The 25,517-nt window shown below is 45.4% G+C and overlaps 1 protein-coding gene across 1 annotated transcript; it reads right to left on the bottom strand.

The window, feature by feature from the left end:
• Positions 1-10,127: 10,127 nt before the first annotated feature.
• Positions 10,128-16,394, bottom strand: si:ch211-220m17.5 (guanylin family protein). Its single transcript, XM_062456413.1, has 6 exons — positions 16,258-16,394; positions 15,656-15,851; positions 15,410-15,461; positions 12,132-12,264; positions 11,587-11,773; positions 10,128-10,585 (listed from the first exon to the last, which is right to left on the bottom strand). The coding sequence occupies exons 1-6, from the start codon at positions 16,321-16,323 to the stop codon at positions 10,512-10,514; spliced, it is 708 nt and encodes a 235-aa protein (XP_062312397.1). The 5' UTR covers positions 16,324-16,394; the 3' UTR covers positions 10,128-10,511.
• Between the last annotated feature and the right edge of the window lie 9,123 nt (positions 16,395-25,517).

Raw genomic sequence — 25,517 nt, 5'->3', positions numbered from 1 at the left:
TACAAATTGAAGTTGAGTTGTCTGTAGCTGTAACTTTGCGGGCACCTTGCATTTGTTCTCTAAGCTTCTCTACAATTTGCTGTACCATAACAGGTCATGTGCACAAGTATGACACAGCAAAAGAAACATCAACACAGACATCTAAATATTACATGGTCTGTATATACATGGGGAGCATCTCATTTCCTCGGAACACTCTTTCAACCACGCAAGGAATAATCATAGGCTGAGAGTCTTACAGTTTTTGTTTTGTGTATTTGTATTAATGCTACAGAGTTCACAAACCTAGCCTTTGCCATTAAATGTTTCTGTTATCAGACACGGATTACAACACTTACGTGAGTTATATACTGAATGTGGATCTCATTTAAAAGTTTCCATAGTTGATTTTATAGCATAAAATGGCCATGCCTTGCTGTTAGAATTCCAGGAGAATTATCAAACCTACGTTTTCTGATGAAAGTCAGTCAGACTGATATCATTTACATTTTTACAATTATTTTCATTGAGCTGACACACATCCAAAGCAACGTACAAATAGTGCATCAAGAAAGTACAGCAGAAGAATCATAAGTGCATAGTTCTAACATTTGTTATGGGTTATGAAACTTGGACTGAAGTTATATAAAATTCAGACAGACTGAAAGGGCTTGTCAGTGGACTTTTCCAGGGCCTTTGTTGTGGTGTATGTGGAATGTGACCCACCACACTGTCCTTGGCATCGCGTGGGACTAGAGAAAACACAGAGAGACTCCTGTTGGCTGGAGCAGAAAATTGATATTTAGCGGAGATAGTTGGGTTTGAGATTTGGTCCTTTCTCTGTCTCCGTTACATTCTGGAACATTCTTTAAAACGGTGCGTCCAGTGGCAGCTTGGACCTCATAGCCCTCAATGTGGCTCCATGTCACATGCTAAGTAAACGCCTTCTCTCTCTATTGTCTCGAGAAGATGATAGCTGTCTGATCCCCCTCATCCTCTCTCATCAGTACAAAGAGTGATGGAAAATACAGTTTCTGTATCATCAAAGAAGTCTTGTGATCCTTGATGTTCTGCGCTGCTTTTTATTTGGTTTGAATGTAGCTTTGGTGCGAGTTGAATTAGATGGAAATCTAAAATGTGATCATGAGAGAGAGCCAGAGGAGTATTAGAAAGCAGAATTTACTCAGCAGATGTTTGTTCATTTGTAGTATTGGTCGATAGAGGCTCTCCCATACTCCAACCAACCGACCAACCTCCAGTGCTGTTTGTATGTGCTACATAGTTATAATGTAAGTATGTATTGTGTTTGTGTGTGTATACTATATCTATGTAATCTATACATTTCTGAGAGGCTCTGTACAGAAGGTGGCAACCAAGTTCCTTGAAAATGATCATCAATGATCCTTCTATTCATCCATCCATCCACGGGCCCTGGTATTCTGTCAGGCTAACTTATGCCTGACTAAACATGCAAGACATTGGATGATTACTGCTTTCACATTGTCATTCAATCGCACAACTCTAACACCTCTCTTCCCCCTTCCTTTAAACCAACCATATCCCCCTTCTCTTCCAACCTTCCCCTTCTTTTGCTGTCACTGCCCTCCCTCTCCTCTCCCCATCTCCGCCCCCCGCACCTCACCTCCCCTTCTCCTCTCTGTCCTCGCCCCCAGCCCTCTCCTCTCCCCCTCACCGCCTACCTCCCCTTCTGTTTCCCCCTCTCCCACTCTAAACCCCCCCCACCTCTCCTCTGACATTCTCCTTCCCTCCCCCCACCTCCTCCCCCCCCCTCCCCCACCTACTTTCCTCCTCTCCCTATTCACTGTCTCTCAGCAGGGGGGGGGGGGTACCTTTCTGAGGACGGCGCCTGAGGAGAATCACAGCCATCCCAGAATGCTCTCTCTGCAGTCGCGGACCGTCTTCACAGTAATAAAAGGGTCCAATCAGCAGTTTGGCGCTGCCGCTGCCACATTCCCAGGCTGCCATCTTGGTTTGGTTGTGTTGTGATGTGTCCCCAGCCGCAGCCCTGGACACACACCACAGGGGAATCGCCCGAGCCAGCCTCTCCCAGGCAGAGCTAGACGGCGGGAGTTGAATTACAGCTGCAGGAGGAGTTTTTTCTTGACAGTCTTTAATAAATGGCATTGATTGTGAGTGTCACAGTAGGTCTTTATGTGCCTACTAAATGTTGAAGGTGTTAAGGGCGTAAGGGCTTTGATTTGTTTGAATGTGATGAGGGAAGCGTGTTGGCCAGTGCCGGCTCAGCCACTCTCAGCCACAAGCTCATGCAGCTCACCGGAACACAGTAGATATGGCATCTGATTGGCCCTGAAGAACCCCTGATTGTATCATTAAAACTGGGCTGGCTTGGCTGGCTGTGATTGACACCAAGCCTGTATCAGCTGCATCGCCTGGCCTTAGTAGAGGAGAGAGCACAGTGACAGCGTGAAGCCTCCACAACTCTCACTAACCTACTGTCTCTGTCTGTCTTCCCTTCTGCAAGTGTGTGGAGGCAGGGGAGGAGTGGATGTGTGTGGAGGTAGAGGAGGGTGGTTGTGTTGAGGCAGGAAAGGGTCTTAAGCCTCTGTATGATCAAACAGACACCAGGGCAACCTTTGTAAAAGAAGCAGTGAGGCTGACTATTCTGACTCTGACTCTGGTATGACAATAGTCTGACTTTGACTCTATTCTGACTGACGCTGGTCTGACTCTAGTCTGACCTCTGGTCTGACTCTAGGCTGACTTTGACTCTGGTCTGACTCTGACTCCGGGCTGATTCTGACTTTGGTCTGATTGGTCTGATTCACTGTTCTCATCCTACTGGCTTCAATGTGTTTTCTCCTTTCCCAATTGGTTATAGTACAATTGAATTTGTCCTTTGAAACCCCCCCCCCCCCAACACACACACAGACACACACACACACACACACTGTGTGTGTATGAGCGTGTGTGTGCATGTGTGTGTGTCTGTGTGCTTTTGTGTGTGTGTGTCATCCCCAGTTACACTACCCCAGGCTACTTTCCCCATCTTGTGAGTGAGTCTCATCATTGATTGCCTGACGTCTCTCAGGCCGTGGAGCCCTCTTAGTGATTGGCCCAGTGTGGAATCCCTCCATTGTCTCCTCCGAGTGCCTTCTCGGCTCATTTCCCCCTTTGTGCTCACCTATCGTGTGCAGATGACCAGGGACACATCATCCTAGCCACATCCCAGACTAGGAGCCATTAAACTGGACGCCAAGAAAGAGAACACTGGCGATTTTCTAAAAACCAACTCGCTTTTTAGTTGGACAAAAGGTTTGTTTATCCTATTGTTTGTCCTTTATAGTTGGACCCATGAGCGTTGTAACAGGGAAGAGGAGGGGGAAGATTAAGGGGGCCCGAATTGGGGGTGGGTGGGGGGGATGAGAGGATTCTGGATGGGACTGGGCTGACAGACACTGCTGGTCATTGGACGACTGGGCTACAATTTAGAGGAAATAAGACACTGTCTTTCAGGAAGTTGATGTTGACGAGCGAGTATAACTCTTTCAAACCTTTCCTTCAGTTATTGTTGCTGTTCAATAATTATTTTAATACTTGTGTGTTTGTTGTACTTGTACTTTTTATATGCTGTCTGTAAAACGATACTGTGCTAGGATTCTTCATGCTGTCCATCAAATATTTATGTTGTTAAATATTTATTCAGTTCTATTCACAATCCGCTGTGGAAGACCTGGATGAGGCTTGGCAAGTAGGGAACTGGGTTGAACAGCATATTGTTTTGACAGGGAAGGCTTGTTTGTAGGGACACCAAATGGAACACACAGCGCCCTGTAAAATCCATCTGCCTGGGTGATCTCTCACCAGACCACACACCACCACCACCTCTGCTGTGTGTGTGTGTTTGAGAGAGAGAGAGAGAGAGAGAGGGAGAGAGAGAGAGAGAGAGAGAGAGAGAGATAGGATGAGAGAGAAAGAACTTTAAAGAAAGAAAGAAAATTGATTCTTCTCAGCAAGACATTAAAACACTTCCTAGTATCTACCTCCACAGAGACTAAGAGTGACAGTTAGACGCTGTGTGTGAGACTGAGCTTGAGACCTCTTGAGAGTAAGCAAGCTTTCCTCGCGTGTTAAGAATCCCTCAGCAGTGACTGGACCACTGAAAGCTGAATCCTGGACTCCACCCATGTCTGATTGCAAACAAATGTGTGGAGGTTAGGAGGTGGTTCACGCTGCCAGGCGGTCGCTCCTGTCCCTTCTGTCCGTCCTGTCCCTTCTGTCCCTTCTGTCTCTTCTGTCCCTTCTGTCCCTTCTGTCTCTTCTGTCTCTTCTGTCTCTTCTGTCCCTTCTGTCCCTTCTGTCTCTTCTGTCTCTTCTGTCCCTTCTGTCTCTTCTGTCCCTTCTGTCCCCCCTGTCCCTTCTGTCCCTTCTGTCCATTCTGTCCCTTCTGTCCGTCCTGTCCCTTCTGTCCCTTCTGTCCCTTCTGTCCCCCCTGTCCCTTCTGTCCCTTCTGTCCCTTCTGTCCCTTCTGTCCCTTCTGTCTGTCCTGTCCCTTCTGTCCCTTCTGTCCCTTCTGTCCGTCCTGTCCCTTCTGTCCCTTCTGTCCCCCCTGTCCCTTCTGTCCGTCCTGTCCCTTCTGTCCCTTCTGTGCCTTCTGTTCCTTTTGACTCTTCTGTTCCCTCCCCACATCTGGAGTCACTGTTTCTTCACTTCCAGGTTAGGAGTGTTAGTTTGTGAAACTGTCCTTTGAGGTTGTTTTCATAAGCTGTAGGTCTAACTGTCTCTCTGTCCTTCCCCTACCTCAATCTCTTCAAAAAAATGTGTCCCTCCACCATCTCTCTTCCTTTCTCTCTCTCCCTACCCCCCCTCTCCCCTCCTCTCTCCCCCTCCCCCTCTTTCTACAACAGTCGTCTGCTGTGACTCCTCACGTCCACTTCCTGAGGAAGTCTTTGATAGACGGTAGTAGTAGATATCTTCTCAGATCCTTCCATCCCCCGTTCCTCATCCTCTCTCTCTCCCTTTTCTTCTCTTCCTCTCTCTCTCTTTGTTGTCCCTCCCCCACTCTCTCTCTTTCCCTTTATTTTTCTCCCTTTCCCTCTCTCCCTCTTCCCCCTCTCTTCCCCTTCACTTACCATCTGTCTGTCTGTCTCTCTCTCTTTCTCTCTCCTTCCTCTCCCCCTTTGCCTGGGGCTTTGGCTCTCACCCATAGCTGTGAGCCCCTGGTTGATCCACAGGGGAATGGAGCCCCCCCAACCCCCCCCCCCTCCTCCTCCTCCCCCACACTCCACCCCAGGCCAGAGTGCCAAGTTTGTCCTAATGAGTGTCATAAACCAGACAGGCTGTTTCACTTCAGGCTGGGCTGGCAAACTACAGGCAACACTGAGAATTTTCAAGTCCTGTCCTGTACAACAACATCTGTAGTCAGTATTCTAAACAATCTACCCCTATCAAACCAGCGAATTAACATCCTATGCCTAAAGGTACACTCTCTCTCTCTTTTTTTTTCTTTCTCTCTCTCTGGGAGGGCTTTGTGCTACAGCACACTTCCAGTACAGGATATAAAAACAACTGCTCTGGGAATGGCCGTGTAATTTCATACCTCTTTCATTCCATCCCGCATGGTATTTTGCAGCTCTTTTATTCCATCCAGAAAAAAAGGCATTGACCCTTTAAATCCTCTCTCTGGTGCTCTAGGAACCAAACCTATTCCAGGAATGGAGTCAATCGCTCTGTACTTAAAGATCATGGACATTTAATCTTTAGTGGATCTACTTGTTCTGAGAGGGGAGGGGGGGGGCAAGGCAGTGGATTCATTCGGCAGGTCAGGAGTCACTGAAGAGAGCTTTGATGGAGAAGGTTGTGGAGGGAGGGGGGCGATGGGGGCTGGGCGGAGGAGGAGGAGAAGGGGGGTGGGGCAGGGCTCCAGCAGATGGAACATCTCTCGCAGAACATTGATCCGTTTTTATTAATGGAGAGACGGAGCCGCCGCAGAAGAATGTGGCGAGGACGGCGAGCGTGTCATCCGGACCCAGCGCCAACGTTAACATTCCTGTCTCCCCAGAGTGAGTTCTCTCGTGTTGCCGCACAGATCACTGCATCTTCCCCTTCATCAGCGGGCAGCAGCTCATCATTTCTGGCTTCGCTCTCATGGACGCTGGCCTGATGAGCCCTCGGCTTCAATAGAGAAAGAGTTGCCAAGTACAGTTAATATCCAATTAACCTGATCGCTGAACCTGAAGCATCTCTCCTAAAGGCTGCCAATCTAGATAATGTACCCACTTAAATAGCACATTAAAAACCCTGGCGTGGCTGTATTGTGATGAACAGCTGGTAGCTGCTCGTTAGTGTTAGCGTAGGAGCTTCTCGTTTTCCCATTCAAGATGGCGGCCAGGGAGCGACCGACTGGAGCCATGGCGAAGAAAAGCAACTCTTTGATCTCTCTTAATGAGGTGGTGTAGGGATTTCCTCGCTCTTGTGACGTTTCTCTGTGGTCCAGGATCAATGTGACACTGTGACTAGCTCGTCTTCTCTTGTTCTGTTGGTATTTAGGTGAAAACAAAGGCCAGAATGTGCTGAGAGAACACCGTGTCTCTGCTGTCACGCCAGGGTTAACATGCTCAGACCCAGCTTTGCAAAGTCCGTCCTCTTGTACAGTGCAGATCATAGCCGCGGGAACGTATTTTATCGGGGGTTAGTGCTGGGGGTGGGGGGTGGGGGTGGGGGGTGGGGGCTTAATGTTGCGGGGCGGTGCCGCGGTGGTGGATTTTCAAGTCATATCATTTTCAATTCTCATGCTGTCAGCAGGGGGTGCTGCAGCACCCTCAGCACACCTAGTTCCTGCGGCCATGGTGTTGATATCATTACAGTTTTTTTTATTCGCTTTGGTACTATTCTCACAAGTATGTGGTAAAACCTCACAACTGTTAGTACAAAACTCAAAGCAGATCATCAAAAAGTCAGTTTTTTCAAACATGTAATCACATGTTCAATTGACAAAGTACAATGCACAAAATTACACAATCACTTTTTCACCACACCTAATCAGTGTGTCATCAAAGAAATACCTTTCATATGAAGTAATTGTCTTTCACAATGCAATGCTCACAATACTTTTGATATGCTTCTCATCAAATTTGCGTAAATACATTTAACCAAAACTTAATCCAACTGATTTTAATGGTTAATCACTGAACCGTTTGGTAAACCTATATATTTTCATTTCAGCAATAAACAGTATATTGATTTTGAGAACTACAGAAATAAAATGTGTTTTTGTACGAACATATAAATTAACCACACATGATGAATACTCGTTATTGCTACTTGATTTCAGATTGGGGTAACCACAATTGGTCATTAGATATACGTAAAAGTGGGGGCGTAAACACTGGCAATTTCTTTCAACATAGCAGGATAGACAGCAAGGAATAGGAAGAGCTTGTGGACAAGGGTTCCGTCAGAGAGGTGGGCATGAGAGAGGTCAAACAGAGAGGTCACCAACAGAGAGGTCAGAGGGATGGGCATGGGCACCAACAGAGAGGTCAGAGAGGTGGGCATGGGGCCTCTAAATGTTATGTTTTGTTCTCATTTAGTTACATAATAGAAAGTATACCTATGTTACAATTATATCTGAAAAATAGTAAAAACTACGTAATGTAGACGATGTCTTCATTGATCCTTCACTTGATTACACATAGGATGGATATTTTGGAAATTATTATTTATTATGTAAATGTGAGTAATGTAAGTGTATTGCCTAATGTGAAACTGTGTAATCTGTCTTTTACATAGTATTGGAACATTAATTTCAGCACTTCTAAGGCCGATTTGAAACATGTATCTTGCATTGTTTGCTGTTGGATGAACTGATTGTTTAAAGTACTAAACTGAAAGAAGATCATACTGTTGTGTTTTGGTGATTAAACCAAATGTTACCATTACATATTACAATAATCTTGTGTTTGAAACAATGATTATGTGGACTGGAAACATGTGCAACTGACTGAAAGCATTCCATTAGGTTTTGAAAGAATGACTAGCTGCGTTACAAGTGTGATCAGTTTGGATTTTTGTACTAAGAGTTTTGAAAATGTACACCTTATAAAAAAAACTGTAACCCTCCCTCTATATCTACCAGCTGGGGATGTACATCTAAGGACTTCCTCTCTGATAAGCTATCATAGCTTACTGAAGAAGAGAGAGCGGGTGGGAGTTTTGTCTTCAAACAATCAGAATGTTCCTCAGAAGGTAATCAGTGGTAGCTAATCCTTAGCTGTGGAAGCTCCTGCAGTACATGCGTCTCTCCATCTGTCATCTGTCATCTAACAACTTTGAGCTGATTTGTGGTGTGCGGTGAGGTGGGGGTGGGGTGGTGCGAAAACTCACTTTCAAGGAAAATGTGATCCTCCAATGCTGATAACACTGGTTGTTCTGCACATTCTAGACACCCCCTGCCCCAGCCACAACCACAGCCCCAGCCCCAGCCCCAAAACTCAGCCCAACCTCTCCTTTGGCCTCAGTTCATCTCAGGTCAAACACACTGTTGTTTTAACACATTCTATTGACTGACTGAATTCATGAGGACTTTCTACAACATCACAAAGGTTAGCTCACACAACTGAGCCAGAAGTTCTGGCCAGGCCTTGGAGCCAATGGAGTCCAGCTAAATTTGTGTGTAAACAAAATTTTTAAAACATTTTCTTTTACAGAATACATTTCCTTTGTGATGTTATTTTTGAACTCGGTACACGGAACATAAGACGCAAAAGAAATCCTTGGTCAAATAAACACAGACGATTCTATTTGGACACATTTTCCAGTGGATATGTGTTTGTGTTGTATGCTCAAGTCGTGGTGTGGTTTTAAGGGGATTCATGTTTGTGTGTTTAGGCACACACACACACACACACACACACACACACACACACACACACACACACACACACACAGAGATGTTAGGCTGCGCTTGTTAGTTATTCTGCAATTCAACCTTCAGCTGTGTTCTACAAAACAGTTACAGTTTTTAGATTGCACAGCACTTTATGACTTTGTGAGTGTCAGGGATCTGGGGGGGGGGGCAAGGTAAATGGTAGGCAGGATGGTAGGTTACACTACTAGCACGGGACCCCCCCAAAGTAAAAAATGTTCCCTCCCATGAGGAGTCCCATTGCTTTTACAGGAGAACATGAGATGTATTTTGACATGTACATTCGCTCTTGAGAGAATTCAACAATGGTGTTAATGTCTGCCTCTTGTGTATTACATGATTAAAACTTTCCATAATAAAAACAAAACACACAGGCTGTAACGGCTGTAATAGGTTTGCCGCTGATGGAGAGAACTGAGGGAGGGGGACGGACAGGTAAGCAGGCACGTAGACAGACAGCTAAAAGGATGGTCTCTCCCTTTCCTGACTTCCTGTTGGTACAAGGAAATCACACTCCTCTTACTGTTGTTGCCAAGGTCAACACAAGCGCGGGTCAAAGCGAAACCCGATTGGATTCCAGTTTCCCCTTATTCAGTGTCAAACAGCGTCTGTGAAGGATGTTGATGCTACAGAACCAACACAGCCCTGCGTGAGAAGATGGAGGTGGAGGTTCTTTTTCTCTGCGTCCCTCCTCTCATGCCTGGAAGCGTTCTTGGCATAACAGGGTTCATTTCAACATGGTGTCAGCTGTCCAACTATTTATTATCCCTTACCGGCTTGGCATTCTTGTGTGAGGTATGGTAGGACATGGCATGCTGATTCTTGATGGGTTGTAATTTACGTGTTGTTACTATAATTTGTCATCAGTGTTTCTCCGACAGATCTCTACATGTTGGATTGAAAAACAGTTCTCTTTTTACTTTTACGAAGTCACACTGTTGACGTTTCTCACAGTTGTGTTCACAACAAAATGGTCAAGTAAGATATCGCGTTTTGAAAAGGGATAGTGGAACTAAGATTCAAACTAGTTCTTGAGATTTATCATTTTTTCCACCTTCCTACCAACCTATCTATCGTCCTACCACGGTTGGCACAAGAGGTTGTGTGGTGAAGTCTGCCCTCTGTTGGTAGTAGAGAGGACAGCAAAATTAACATGACCAATTCACATTCGGTATGCTTTATTTTCACATAAAAGGATAAATGAGAATGCAAATGAAAGGGAACAGGACAATACTTAAACTCATTAAAGTCAAACATATCTTTATTTTCAGTTCCACAAAGTGCAAAATAATAAACCATGAGGAAACATTTTCAGATAATAAATTAGTATAAAATGTCAAACAGAACAATACAACAACCTTAAAAATTACTCCAGTTCCATATAGTTCATGATGAACGACAAGAACACGAGGGCGAGAGGTTGACGGGTGTGGAAGCTGGTAGGAGGGCTGGGTAAAGGAAGATGAGTGGGTGAGGGAAGAGGAGGGTGAGGAAAGAGAATAGTGGCTGGGTGAAAAGAAAGGCGAGTGAGGGAAACGTTTTGTTGTTGTTGTAAATATAACAGTGGAAGATGGGCACCTTGTAGATTCTCCATGGTGATGTTTGTAACAGAGTTCCGGTCACCCTGTCACTCGAACACACATCCGAAGCAGGATGGGTTGGCACAGATTTCACAAGGATCAAGCGGTGTGATGAGCATTGCTGGAGACACACACACACACACACACACACACACACACACACACACACACACACACACACACACACACACACACACTCACACACACACACAGACAAATACACACAGCATTGTAAGCTTCCAGTGTCCCTCTGACATTAAACATGTTGAATGTCAAACTCCAGGCAAATATTGACAAAGGGAGGATGTCCTGAAGCCTTACAAGGTTTACAAACAATACAAAACAAGGTTTACACAATATTAAGGAGTATGCACAGCGATAGAGTCATACACAAGCGCTCTTTGTTTCACTCATTTTATTGCCTAAACACTATTTACTCTGCTCTCAATGGTCTCCTGCCTGACATAACACCTCAGAGCAGTACACACACACACACACCCAGTAGCAAGGCCTGTCTGGGATGTGTACAGACCGCAGAGCAACAGCAGCCAAACGTTAGCCTGTAAGATACTGTGTAAACACTCGACCAACCTCCTATCCAAAATGCAGTATGCAACCTACGGGACTGTTGTGAAGGGGCAGCATCTGCCACACGTCCCCCTACCCTCCAGCCCTGCCTGTGCTGCTATGCAGCCTTTCAGACCCTGAATCCTGCAGGTGTGAGAGGGGTGGGGGATTAGCCTGGAGGTGGGGATGTGGGCTCACAGCTCAGCAACATGCTGTTACATCTGAAACGAGTCACAAACCAGTCACAAGCTCTCGAGCCACAAGCCATCTGGCTCCGACATACTGCAGCAGAGCTTCGCTGGAGGGGGTTTGGGGAGGCACTGCAGCTGATAAAGATTAATCGCTCCCCTTGACAACGTGTATAGAGTACAGGAAATATTCTGGCAATGGGCGTTGCTATCTTGAAGGTGGATATTAGAAGGCTAAATGATCAGTTCACGTATTCTTCTTCCATAAATCGTTTCTCGTTTGTGGGAAACTGTTTCAAAAATGGCCCGTCGCGCAAGGCGCAACCAGTGTTTTGGGTGGAGTTGCGATCTCTGGGATCTGACTCACCAAGCCGGTAGAAGGTCAGGGCTGCTCCTCTGCCCTGGCACACTGGCAGGAAGGACTGAGGCAGGGCGGGGTCGGCACAGAGGGACGAGGCGCTGGTCTCAGCCAGGTTGGGGTTCAGGATCCAGTCTGCATCCATCAGCTCCTTCAGCACCTTCACTGCCTCCAGAGGGTAGCTTCTGTCTCCATCCTGCCAACGCACACGCACACACACGCACACACACACACACACGCACACACACACACACACACACACACACACGCACACACACACCCACACACGCACACACACACACACACACACAATTATTGTTTTCGCTTTTCTGAGCCAGATGGTAGCCCACGTTTTCATGACATCTGACATATGGTGCAGTTATACACACTCACACGCAAACACACCCATACACACACATACACACCCATACACAAAATACACATATAGAGTTTGTATTTGTCTCACAATGTACTACCTGACAGAAATGAAATAACGTTTGAAATAACGTTTTGAAATGGTTCATTACTCTTAAAATGAGTTTTCGTCCACTCACCCTGACCTCCACACCCAGACTTCCCCACAGGATACAAGACGTCAACAGCATGAAAACCCTTAATGACCTCATTCTCAGGCTGCTTGCGAAGTCTCTGAGTCTCAGGTTGTTGCAGGACAGGTCTGTGGTAGGTCTGTGGTGAAAGTCTCAGTAGTAATGCAGTTCTGTTGCTGCAGTAGCACAGCTCTCCTGTAGTAGCGCTACTGCTCTGTAGTAGAACTGGTCTGTAGGAGTTGAAGTACAAGTCGTAGTTTTTCAGCTCTTCAGTAACAGTAGAACTGCTCTGTAGTAGAAGTGGACCTCAGGAAACAGATCAGACTCTCTGATGTGTGTCTATCACACATCAAGCCCTTATAAAGCCACGCCGCAATGAGTCAGTAACTCATTAACACGGAAAGTCTATAGGGGCTTGGCTGGACCCTTGGTACCAATGTCTCCATAAGATAACAAATGGCCAAAGGGTAACTCATTAATGACATTAATGGATCCTCTTTTTTGGTCATTTGCGTGGTACTCCTGTTGACACAGTCTGACGTCCCTACTGCCTCACCCACATCCTGTAAATATAAGGCTGTCTCTATCCCACACTTGTCTGTCTCCACTGATAAGAGGACATGGTTCAGAGGACGTGGACGTGTTTCACGGTTTCCATATTACGTCGGCCTGATGGATTGCTCCCTGTCGAAACAGCTGTGATATTTGCTAAAGCCGACATTGTCTGGGTGTTAAAGTCACCTGTGAGTTCTACTGACGGTCACATTCATTCGCGCATCATCTAGGTGCGGTCACAGGGCTTGTCGTTGATTGGTCCTTGGATCGAAAATCTGAGATTTCAGCAGATTTGCACACTGCCACGTCGGCATGTTATTTCTCACACTGTAAATGTGACTTTTCTGGTAACGTAACAGGTGTCACTGTGTCACCTGTGTCATTTCCTTTCTCACATGCCACCTTCAGGGTCTGATTCCTCATATTCCTACCATTCACGAATGCCACTTTAGCCGCATTAGCATGCCGCGAGTAGACGCTACTTGTACTTGCTGGGCTGCTAAGAACACAAAATAACTTTCTCTCACCAGACACCACCCCACGTTGGTAGGCCTGGACACCCCCCCCACACCCCCCCCCCCCCTCACGGCTAGGGTTATGCTCATTGGATGACAGCAGATGGATGAGGCGCCATGTCATGTTTGGGGAGAGGTGTCCGTTCTTCTGTGACGTGCCAGTTGGGTGAATTTAAGATTAAATGTGGATAAATGATTGAAGGAACTGCTCCACTGAGGGAAATGTACTCAGCCTGCGCACACTGGGCCATGGAGAGTCCACATTAACGCCAAGGCCACCCTTACCAGGTCAACCACCCGAAAAAAACTGGTAAACCGCAAGTCTGGTACCTGGAAATGATGACATTGAACTGTGGGGTAGAAGGGGAAGTAGTACCCTGCTGCCACTGGCAAGGACAGGAGCAGACTGCAGCAGATCATCCACGCTGCTGAGAAGGTGATGGGCTGCAATCTGCCTTCCCTCGAGGACTTGCACCACCTCATAGACCCTGCTACTCCCCTCTGGCAGGAGGCTGCGGTCCATCAGGTCCAAAACGTCCTACCCCCCCAGAACAGTTTCTCCCCATCCACAACTGGCCTCATCAACAAGGCTATTTTTATATAGTTTTTTACAAGGACTGTACGCACATTTTGTATGCACGTGCTACCACAGTAAATTCCTTGTTTGTGTACACTTATTTGGCAATTAAACTTGATTCTGATTCTGATTCGAAAGAGCCTTACTATACTGTTTTGGGCAATGAATGTGGAAGAAAGCTTCTTGGCACATCTATAGCCTATATACTAGCGTTAATGTATAAAACAATGCTAATTTTGGATTAATAATTTAAGAAGCAGAAGTAAATCAAATCAAATCAAATGTATTTGTATTGCCCTTTTTACAAGCAATGTCACAGAGGGCTTCACATACCCTCAACAAACTTAAACCCTCAAGGAAGACAAGGAAATACTCCCAGAAAAACTCATTAGAGAAATATAATTGAAGAAACCAGTAAGAGGCCGTGAAGAATGTTGAGGATTGTTATTATACGTAAAAAACCTTTCCTGAACCCATCACAACAGTGTGCTACTCTGATGATTAACTACCGACCCATTAACCCTCCTCTTGTCTTGAGAAGTACTAACACATTACCTTCAGGCCACTGTGACCCGGAGTAGAATTGACATCATAACTCGACTCAACATCAGCTTTTTTCCTTAACTCTCTAGCTTCCCCAAAGGTACAGCTATAAATACAGAATACAGATAAGAAAACAGACGTAGGTGGTTTGAACTAAGTCAACAAGGTTGTGGTTCTGCAATGTTACCATGAACACATCTAAACTTCCCAATGAAAACATGTACATTTGAATTTTCCCTTATAACATTTTTTTGCAGTCCATTTCAAGACTGATGACCAAATCTATAAGCTACTGGTCTTTTTATAACATTCATGTCTGAATATACACTCATTGAAATGAATAATAGACAATAAAAGCTGGCCTTAGTCTAATTGCTCAGTTTTGTTCTTCCTGATATGGCTTTAACAACATATTCACTTAGAGGAAAAAGGTGGGCTAACACTAAAGCTACTGTTAGATCCTGTTCCAGGCTACCGCTGGAAAGAGAGTGCACCCACAAAATTGTTGATGTTACACTTACGATATGATATTGATTTTGCTGCACTCTACTGTGCACTATTGTAGTTGATATGTTAATGCTTCTCATCCTGGATTATTGAATGAAATGTCCAATGTAATGTATAAGGCATACATAGTCGCACACAATGTTTTAATCAAGAGGTTTTTATTAAACATAAGTCATTCATTAACAAGAGTTGAACACTCCTGCTTTCAAATAATGAAAAAAGAGCATGTCTGTATTAAATAAGTACATAAAGCAAAGTCTGTAACAGGCAGGAAAAGTCAAGAAAGTGTGAGTGCTATGCTTTCCAAAGTAACAGTTGTCTACAAAACTGAGTGTGCCCCAAATGTATTTGTTTTCCTGCACTTTTAGCTGGTCTTTCAGTTTCAAGGAAACACAAATGACATAGGATAGGAATATTCAAGAAACAAGGAATTCCATTATGTTGCCTTCAACCAACCGAAACAACCAGAGAAAATAACGAATCAACAAAACCTGGAACGACCTTGGAGGTAAACCAGAAACCCAAAAAGATGCCTGCTAGCGGGGTCCCGGGAGGGTTCCCACGACGACGGCCATCTCCATCAGCACCCTGTGCAGGCAGCAAAAGCGCAGATCTCGCACACATCCATGGGCATGAAGGCTGGAGACGAGACAAGAAACCAAGAAGACGTTAGAAAGGTTACCACGGTGACCAATTCGTGGTCGGCAATGCCGTTCTTTAAAGCAGCCATTTGCCACGAAACTCAATTAACCTAATTCTAATCAGTAAGCGGGCATCCGAGATCAGTGAGCATTTGATGATTGCTTTGTCTTGTTAGTGTCTGAGCAGCTAACCTAGTCTGAAGAGAGAATCAGATGCTCCTCGCTGCATACACAGAGGCAGGAATTCCATTGGCAGGTCTGGGTTGGTACAGACAGCTGCCAGGCTGGTGCTCAACAGGCGAGGGTTCTCTCTGTCGGACAGCCTGCTGCTCTCAGCCAGATCCTGAAGCTTCTTCACCGACTCCAGAGAGAACACAAAATCTCCCTCCTGCAGAGGAGATAAAGAGAAATAGAGGGGGAGACAGACAAGACACATCATTCAAACCTGAAAGCCTACATTACCAGTCATTCCTTTTTAACTGATGAGAGCTGAGATAGCTGTCATTTCGTGGACAATACGGTACCACGATGGATATGTGCCTCAGAATGTAAGATAATCAGTATGTGACCTGGTTGACACCAGATGCACATTTCTGTTTGCTTCTATTCAGAACCAGTCACACAAAGCTACTGTACAGTAGTACATTGGCTTCACCCAGCATATTCCCTGACGCCCATTCCAAGTCCCTACAAGACTTATTATGTCAGACCTCCATAAAGAGGCTGCAAGTAAAACCCAGGTGAGCAAGGTTTTACTAACGCTAACCGCAACAGCTGAGAGAGGTGTTACTTACTTTAACCACAACCGCCTCAGAGAGGGAGGTCAGGCACAGGGCCAGGAGCAGGAGAGCGGCCTTCATCTTGTTGAGTTTTGGGAGGGATTGTCTTCCTGTTGGTTCTGTAGCTGGAGCTGCGTTGGACAGGTGCTCGAGTCGTGACTGCTCTCCCTCCGGCTCCCTCAGACTTTTTGAACTGTTCGCCCCACAACCCGCTGCCCCGTGATTGGCTACGAGGCCACCGGGAGTTTTTTTCTCACGGTTAATCAGTAGAGAAGGTGCTGGTTTACGGCGCCATAAAGAGGAATTCATAACTCCACTCTGACCTCATCTACTGTCTTGTTTTTTTTTTTATAGATCCATGAGTGCCCCTCCTCCTGCTCCAGTGGGCTTACGTTTGGTTAACTTGTAACCGCGGTGCCGTCACACATTTGTGAGGTCTTACACACAGCCAGACAATGTGGGCCGGAGACCCGCTTAGTTGCCCAAGAGAATGCTGTATAACTTCTCCACGGAAGGGATTGTTAAGTGTGAAACCAAGGTCAGGACTTTTCTAGGTCAAGCTCTCTCAAATGAAATCCAAATCGAATCAGATTTGAGTTGTGTCTCCTTTCATACAAGCAATGTCACAGAGGGCTTCACAAAAGCCTACAGATCAGTACAGATAGCAAACTTAAAACCTCAAGGAAAAACTCTCAAAACTCTCAGAGAGAAAATAAATGGGAGAAACATTGGAAGAGTAAGACATTGGGTGATGTGAAGGTGCAGACTACAGGCTGGGGACAGTTACCCAACACTTTTCGGCAAGTATGTCCACAAACACCCTTCCCCAATACTGGAACGTTGTCTGTATATTGAAACACTAGACTCCTCTAATGCATTCAGTCATAGTATTAGTCCTCTGTCAATGAGCTCCAATTAGGCTACATCCTGTGGAGTCATTTTGGACTTTGACATCCATCCGTGGATTTACAACAGTATTTCATGACTATTAACACAGGGATTTGCACTAATTGGTGTATCTGCAGGCGTGAGGGTGCGTGTGTGTTTGTGTGTGTGTGTGGGGGGGGTCATAAAGGGATGGTTGACACAGTGACCTCTATGTACAGTAACCCTTGATACAGGTAGGTATCAAATATATAAATACATATATTTTAGACTTACTTATTTTAGACTTTAGACTTATATATGTATAAAGGTTATCAGTGTGGTTATTAGTCATCAATGTCCTGAATATCTCTGCAGTGCACCTTGCTGCCAACAGGGGGCTTGGCAACATGTGTGGCTTGTTTCATCACTGCAATATTCCAACATGATCCATCCAGACATACATTTAATTTATGCTCTGCGGAAAACAAACTAAGCCCAGCCCAGCTCCTGTTCACACACCTCTTAAATGGTCATTCCTACTATAAAGCTCCCATTGTTTTTCGGTATAAAAAATCAGTTGATAGTTCTGTAGTAAGCTGGGAGTGGCTCCTTCAGTCGCTTTAAATCACTCCTTTGTTTTACTGCTCTCAAAGAGTGTTGTTAAACTGTGTGACCTTTGCATCAGACTGACAGGCCTGTTTCCAGACATTGTTTGAACGTAGACAACATCCACATACAGCAAACTCTGTATGTGGACATACAGCATCCACATACAGCAAGTTCTCAAACAGGATTACATGAAACCACACTTGGTCATGTGGTTGGGGGGGGGGCTGTTGGAAAGTGTGTCAACGTCAAAGTTTGTGTCTCCATCCAGTCTCCATCTCAGTTCAAGTTTTCAGGTTATTTACCATTTGTAGCACGTACAGCTGCCACAGCTTCCTAGTCATACATTTTCAATTCCATTCACTCTATTGATCCCGAAGTGAATTCAAGCGTTCAAGTAACACCAGTCATGGTCTGTGACAGGCCTCTGGAGGGTTGTGTATATTGGAAGGCACTGGGAAAAGATCCGCTGTGCCGGAGCCTTGGGACCATTCTGCCTCATTCCCAAGGCCCACAGTTGAAACCTTGCATAACTTTGATGGTGACATCATTGTAATGGTGAGTGTTCAGATGGGCATGTATTGCATGTTCACAGAGTGGGCTGACACACAGTTCTTGACAGGTGTACAAGTCTAGCCCGCTTTGTCCATATAAGCAAGACTAATGACATCTATTCATCCAAGACTCATGACTCAAGTCAATAATCATCTTCGGAGGAACACGCTGGAGCTGGCAGGAACCACTTTTACCGACTCTTCATGGAAGAATATCATTCATGAAGAGTTGTTCCCGAACAACAATGCCAGTGTGGTTCTGTTGCACTTTGGTCTGAAACAAACACGTTACTAATAACAGATAACTAGGCTTGTTTATCAGAGGTCTGGTTGATTCAATAAGTGTGAGGATTCACTTAGCCTTTGAAACATATCTATTTCAATGAATACGTGCTCAGGGTTGACGAAAATGTAATCAACAACCAATTTACAACCGCTTAGAATTGCCATGAAATGATAATAATAAGTCAAAAGTGCAAGCTCTCTGGCAGTAAAGTTTCCCGAGACACGTTATGAGTCACGGTGTCACTCACCAGGAAATTACAGAAGACAGACTAGGCTGGTCCACTGTGACTAACCCTACAACCATTGACCAGCCAGACTGAATCTCTTTACACACCTGGGTGGGTGGGAAGTGTACCCTTACCTGCCGGAGTGTCTGGAGATTTGGTGTTGGTAATGAATTAACCCATATGTGTGTGTTTTACTGAGATTAATGGCTTTTATATGAATCATTTCACACTATCCCCCATTCCCAGTCCAGTCCAGACTAAAATTGTCAGGCCTATTATCATAAAGGCTGATTTTATTGGGCTTACAGTGTCACTGACTGTGTGTCAAAGAGAGCACGTGTTGGCATGCAGGTTAACACTTGATATTGATTACTTGTTTATCTTAGAAGACCCTTCTCAATCCTTAAAGGTCTATTCCGCTACTTCAAAGTAACTGATCAGCTCAAACAGAGGAGCAACAAAGATGGATTGCAAAGTCATCAATCACACAGTGGCACCGTGATCACGAATCTGATGAACTCCATGGAACCCACATAGGACGGGGAATGCTACATGCATGTACCGCATGAGTCTACATGTGACTGTTATAATAACATGTCTGTGTGTGTCTGTGTGAGTTTTTCATGCCGTGTGCATGCTCGTCTGACGTGTGCGTGCATGTGTGCGTGCATGCACATGCGCGTGTTGATAATATGGGAGTGACACACTGTGTTTATGGCCAATATGAGCATAAGGCCATGATGATGTTCAGGGGTGACAAACTGAGACTTTTCCAGAAAAGTTTGACATCTCTCCTTGTGTTGAATTTGTCAGGTTCCAGCTGACACGATATAATGACAGGATACCTTTTGGAGCCACCCTGCTGTCAGAAAAGACATTTCCTCTTTTAAACTCTCCTCATCGTCAGTGCAGGGGCTGTGACGCACACACAGACGCGGCTCCCTCCCGCATCAACGCATGATGTACATCGACTCATCCAAATGTCACAACTTTTACGCAGACAACGTTTCCTTATCTAGCTCAATGGTCTTGCTGTCCTCACCATATATTCTCATGTTGAGGCTGTAAAGACAGCAAATCATCTATGTCAAATAGGCTTATGCCACAGGACTGCCAATAAAGGGAACTTGGTCAAGCCTCTCTCTTTCTCTGTCACACTCCCTTATCTCTTTCTCCTTGTCTCTTTCCAATTTTCTCTCAGCAATGGATTCTCTTTGATGTTGATTAGTAGTAAAGTATGTTTTATTATATGTGTAGGTGACATGCGAGTGGCATCCTTCAAAGGTATTCATGGTCACATCGTTATGGGAAAGGTTGAATGGTTGAACCCAAATACTACTGTTGTGTCCAGAAAGATGTTGTTCTTTAGAAGTGCTAGTTAGAAATAATGGCTTAATGGCACTAATGAAGATAGAGAGATGATGACACAACTAATTAAGATAAGGACAATTATGTTATTGTGAGAGCAAATATGATATTTCAATTGAGTAATTAAAAAATCACCATAACGTTTTAAACAGGTTTTAAAAATGGATTTAAAAAAAGAAAACGATAAACATGTATACTGCAGGAGTGAATACAAGGCATGCATAGAATGAAGGGCTTCTCATGTGATCATGTGTCTTGGTGTAGAAGCGTGTTACCACACCACAAGCGTGCTACCACATCTACATGCCTGGTAGACATGAGAAAGGATAACAAGCCCTTATGTCTGCAATAGCAGCCATTGCTTCAAGCCAAGGAATGAGGGGGCGAAGCTTGGATGAAATTCTGTCAACCCCGTCGTCTGCAGTAGGATTTACCCATGTTTGCATGCCATGTTAGCATGCCATGTTAGCATGCCATGTTAGCATGCCATGTTAGCATGCCATGTTAGCATGCCATGTTAGCATGCCATGTTAGCATGCCATGTTAGCATGCCATGTTAGCATGCCATGTTAGCATGCCATGTTAGCATGCCATGTTACCATGCCGTGTACATGCTGGTGGGGGCAGAGTACATGCTGGTGGGGGCAGGGTACATGCTGGTGGGGGCAGAGTACATGCTGGTGGGGGCAGAGTACATGCTGGTGGGGGCAGGGTACATGCTGGTGGGGGCAGAGTACATGCTGGTGGGGGCAGGGTACATGCTGGTGGGGGCAGAGTACATGCTGGTGGGGGCAGGGTACATGCTGGTGGGGGCAGGGTACATGCTGGTGGGGGCAGAGTACATGCTGGTGGGGGCAGGGTACATGCTGGTGGGGGCAGGGTACATGCTGGTGGGGGCAGAGTACATGCTGGTGGGGGCAGGGTACATGCTGGTGGGGGCAGAGTACATGCTGGTGGGGGCAGGGTACATGCTGGTGGGGGCAGAGTACATGCTGGTGGGGGCAGGGTACATGCTGGTGGGGGCAGGGTACATGCTGGTGGGGGCAGAGTACATGCTGGTGGGGGCAGGGTACATGCTGGTGGGGGCAGGGTACATGCTGGTGGGGGCAGGGTACATGCTGGTGGGGGCAGGGTACATGCTGGTGGGGGCAGAGTACATGCTGGTGGGGGCAGGGTACATGCTGGTGGGGGCAGGGTACATGCTGGTGGGGGCAGGGTACATGCTGCTCTGACAGACTATGCTGCTGTCACAGATGTCTCTGCCTCAGATTCTTGGAAGCACTCTAGAGTTATCTAGTCAGATCTACAACAACTAGGCTAAACAGACGTACAGGTCTTTATCTTTCTTTTGAAATATGCTTTCGGCCTCACAAAATTCTATAAAAAGTCATAAAGTCAAACGCGATGGAGCAGTCTGTTACAGATGAATACAATGTGTTTCAGAGCACAAAGGCAGAAGTAGAAAAAACAACTGTTACAGGACGACAGCCACGACGACCTGCACGGCAAACATCCAGAAACACTGTGTTTTGGCATCGATAGAGTTAGGAATGTGGTGGTGATCTAAATGTCCTTTTTTGGGGGCTTTGGCAAACCCTAACTGGCCACATTGAGACACAAGATAGAATCATGCAAGATTTTGCAATTCGACGTTCACAGACACCAACATTCACGGTGGATTTCCACGCCTGCAGGGCTGCACTGTACCAGCAGGCCTGCAAACATGGATCATTCTCCATCTCTGCTCCAAATGTACCTTCCCCACAGCGGAGAGTGTGCCGCTGCTAGTCCCAACAGTTCACCCAAACAGCCTATCGTGCTGAGGGTGAAAACGATCTGAGAGGATTGGGTCATGGCAACTGAAGATGTAATTATGCTTGAGAATAGAAATGCTGCTGATACGCCATCTGTGGTAGATGGAGAAAGCAGGTATTCCGATAAAGCGCTGTGTGTTCATGAGAAAGGGGGTTCATGTTAGCCATGACTCTGTTTACCCATGATGACAGTGCTATGGGTTGGACACCACACTGAGCAGTGTTGTACAGGTATCACACGCGTCACCATGTCTTGCAGCTCTGTCACACAGCTTCTCTCCTCAGTGGGGACAGTCGGAACTGACTCTAACTAGACACACTCTGCCCTCTGTTGGTCAAGCCCTGCAGTACATACAATTCCCATGTTCAAAGACCAACAACTGACTATTGTACATTTAGGTGTTTTACTGAAAGGAACAACATAAGTGACTGAACAACTGAAATTGAATGAATGGAATAAGCTTCCAGGCAGTAAGCTTCCAGGCAGGTGACTGTGGAAGCTTTCCAAACCTTTTTTACATCGCTCCCTTCCTCTCCCCCTATCACTATCACTCCATTATTGCTGGGAAATAATAGTAAATATCTGATGGGTGACAAGGGGTGAAGGAAACCAGGGAGTGTGGAGATGAGTGGACTATAGTGACCCTTCATCAGTGTGGCTGACTGTCAGGATTGCAGAAACAGGAGTTGGAGCACAGAGGAGGAGATGGGGATGGTGTGGAATGCAAGAGGAGAAACACACCACCCGAATGGGGAAACTATGGTCACCTTTACTGGTCTCAGTTACGTGTTGTGACTGGCAGATGGGAATCAGATGTGTGATGCTAAGACAAAATTGGAACATGGGAAATGTGTGTGAGGCTAAGACACTGTCAGCACAGAATGTTTCATGGTGCAGACCACTGTAAAACTGTAAGAATTCAGATTTCCGAGTCATGACCTACAGTACATTCACATTCAACTGCATGTGAATGTACACATCGCTTTGGATCAATGCATCTGCTGAATGAATATCAAATGTAAATCATTTGATGGGAGTTGTGCTTTTTTCAATAAAATCGAATCTCCATTACATACAGTCTCATAGCAACTGATGAGTCCAGTAGAAGGTATTAATGGGTATTATAGGATCTTATGCCATCTGCTAGGGAACAATGAATATTATAAAGTACTACACATCTATGTAAAGAGAAAAGTAAAATGACGAAACCCAAACCATATATTTTTTTTTGAATGAGTAATATGTGCATTTCACAGCAAAATAATCACCAGAGTCCAGATGGAATTCCCATACTACTTAGAATGGATAACACCGGTTCATTTCATGTCTCAGACAAGTCTGGTCTTGTCTGTTAGGGAATTGAGTAATTCAGAAAATAATAACTCAAAACAGCTTTTTGGTTTTACACTCACAATGAAGCTGTTACAATTATCTTAAAAACTCTTAAGGACTCTGTGTACAATACTCTTCAGAATCAGAATCAGAAAGGGGTTTTAATCGCCATGAAAGTTTGCACAGACAAGGAATTTACTTTGGCAAGACAAGGAATTTACTTTGGCATGACAAGGAATTTACTTTGGCAATTTACAGGACTTAAATACCACATGTAAAACCTTTGAAGCTGAAAGGAATAACATTCCTTTTTATACCAGAAAGTTACTTATTATTTTCCGAATCCTACCTACATGATTTGGCATTAAGCAAATCACAGGTGTTTGAGGTATACTAAAACAATGTATAACTACAGGCAACCTGCAAGCAAATTAGATCAATTAACAGTAAAATCATCAAAGTCTCCATGTGGGTAGCGCTGCATAGTGGGGTTCCTTCTTTCACAACTCATAGCCCACATCAGGGCCGGAGTGGGGCCACTTTTCAGCCCGGGAGTTTCAGGCCCAAGACCGGCCCTTTTTTTTGTATACCAAACAGGGCCGGATGCAGCCTACTTTGACTGGGGGTGCAGTGAACCTTTCTGGGGGTTATCATGATTACAGAAAGGGATCGTATAATTTTTTATATTGATACAATTTTTGAGACTGCTTATTAACGATCCGAGTGTTACAGGCACGGAGCCAGACGTTGTAAACATTCGAAGCTTTGCCCCAACCTAGGACTTATGGGTTTGATGTGATGCAAAATAGGGACTTCTACACTTAATGCGAGAGCGCACTGTGCGCGAGCGAACATTTTTGGCCATTATTTGAGCGCAAAATAGTTTTTTGAGCGCAAAATAGTTTTTTGAGCTTTATGTAAAATAAACAGACGTTTTCAATTGGTAAAACCTTGTCTAGTGATGCCATCACTCCGGCCCTGCTCCCATCCATCCTCCCTGACGCGTATCGTTACAGTAGCGCCGCCCGTCCCAGCTATCGGTAGCCGATCTGAGAAAACTTTTTGGAAAAGACGGGCTATGGACCCAACCAACTCGGGGAGAACTCCCTCACATGGTACAACCCATGCAGAGGCTGAGGTGTCAGAATGCAGAACGTGTGTAGCCTACTTTAAGAGAAGATGGACTAACGTGACAAATGTCAACAACAAAAACATAAAACAAAAACCACCCCGGCCCTGGCCCACATACGCCATACTTGAAACTGAGACTGCTGTGAAGCATTGTGTGCAGGGATCTCTTCTGTTGGCTGCATAATTGGTTTGTTATTTAAAAAAAGTACTCTGCAGCAACTGAATAAATGTAATGTATACAGGCATTCAACATATGATCAAAGCGAGAGGGGCTGAACTCCTTCAGAGCTATAATAAGCTGATCTGGGCTGCATAAAGCGAAACGCAGTACGAATCACAAATGAAGCTTTGGTTTGCACCTGTGGCTTTCATTGGACGTTAACGGTGAGTATAGAAACGTAGGACTTCTGGAAATTGGAAATTCAAATGTCCATTTGATGTAGCCTACAATTTTGAAAAAGGAAAACACTTCATTGACACTTCATCAGTAAGCCATCTTAAATGGCTTACTGATAAAGTAAAGTAAAGTAAACATCTCTCTCTCTCTCTCTCTCGCTCGCTCGCTCTCTCTCTCTCTCTCTCTCTCTCTCTCTCTCTCTCTCTCTCTCTCTCTCTCTCTCTCTCTCTCTCTCTCTCTCTCTCTCTCTATCTCTCTCTCTCTCTCCCTCTCTCTCTCTCTCTCTCTCTCTCTCTCTCTCTCTCTCTCTCTCTCTCTCTCTCTCTCTCTCTCTCTCTCTCTCTCTCTCGCGCGCGCACGCTCTCTCTCTCTCTCTCTCTCTCTCTCTCTCTCTCTCTCTCTCTCTCTCGCGCGCGCGCGCGCACGCTCTCTCTCTCTCTCTCTCTCTCTCTCTCTCTCTCTCTCTCTCTCTCTCTCTCTCTCTCTCTCTCTCTCTCTCTCTCCGAGTCACTTGTGCGCTCAGCTGCAGGTAAATGGGAGGCATGCAGACCGCGTGAGCGCATCAACACTACCGACGCCTTCGTACTTCCAGCTGTGGTTTCGTGTCCGACGTTCATCGACTTTTGCAAGACGCTTGTTTTGTCATTTAGACGGGATTATTATGTATCTCTTCCCATGATTTCCAGGGTGATA

The sequence above is a fragment of the Osmerus eperlanus genome, chromosome 1 (assembly GCF_963692335.1).
Source record: "Osmerus eperlanus chromosome 1, fOsmEpe2.1, whole genome shotgun sequence".
Lineage (NCBI taxonomy): Eukaryota > Metazoa > Chordata > Actinopteri > Osmeriformes > Osmeridae > Osmerus > Osmerus eperlanus.
The sequence above is the reverse complement of the archived record's forward strand: the minus strand, read 5'-3'. Positions and strand labels throughout refer to the sequence as shown.

Excerpts from the sequence above, each read along its gene's own strand:
- si:ch211-220m17.5 (XM_062456413.1), bottom strand. The coding sequence starts at position 16,323 with ATGAAGGCCGCTCTCCTGCTCCTGGCCCTGTGCCTGACCTCCCTCTCT. Across the intron at positions 15,462-15,655 it reads TGATTCTCTCTTCAGACTAG|CCTTCATGCCCATGGATGTG; the intron begins GTTAGCTGCTCA and ends TCTCGTCTCCAG. Across the intron at positions 10,586-11,586 it reads CCTGACCTTCTACCGGCTTG|CAATGCTCATCACACCGCTT; the intron begins GTGAGTCAGATC and ends GTGTGTCTCCAG.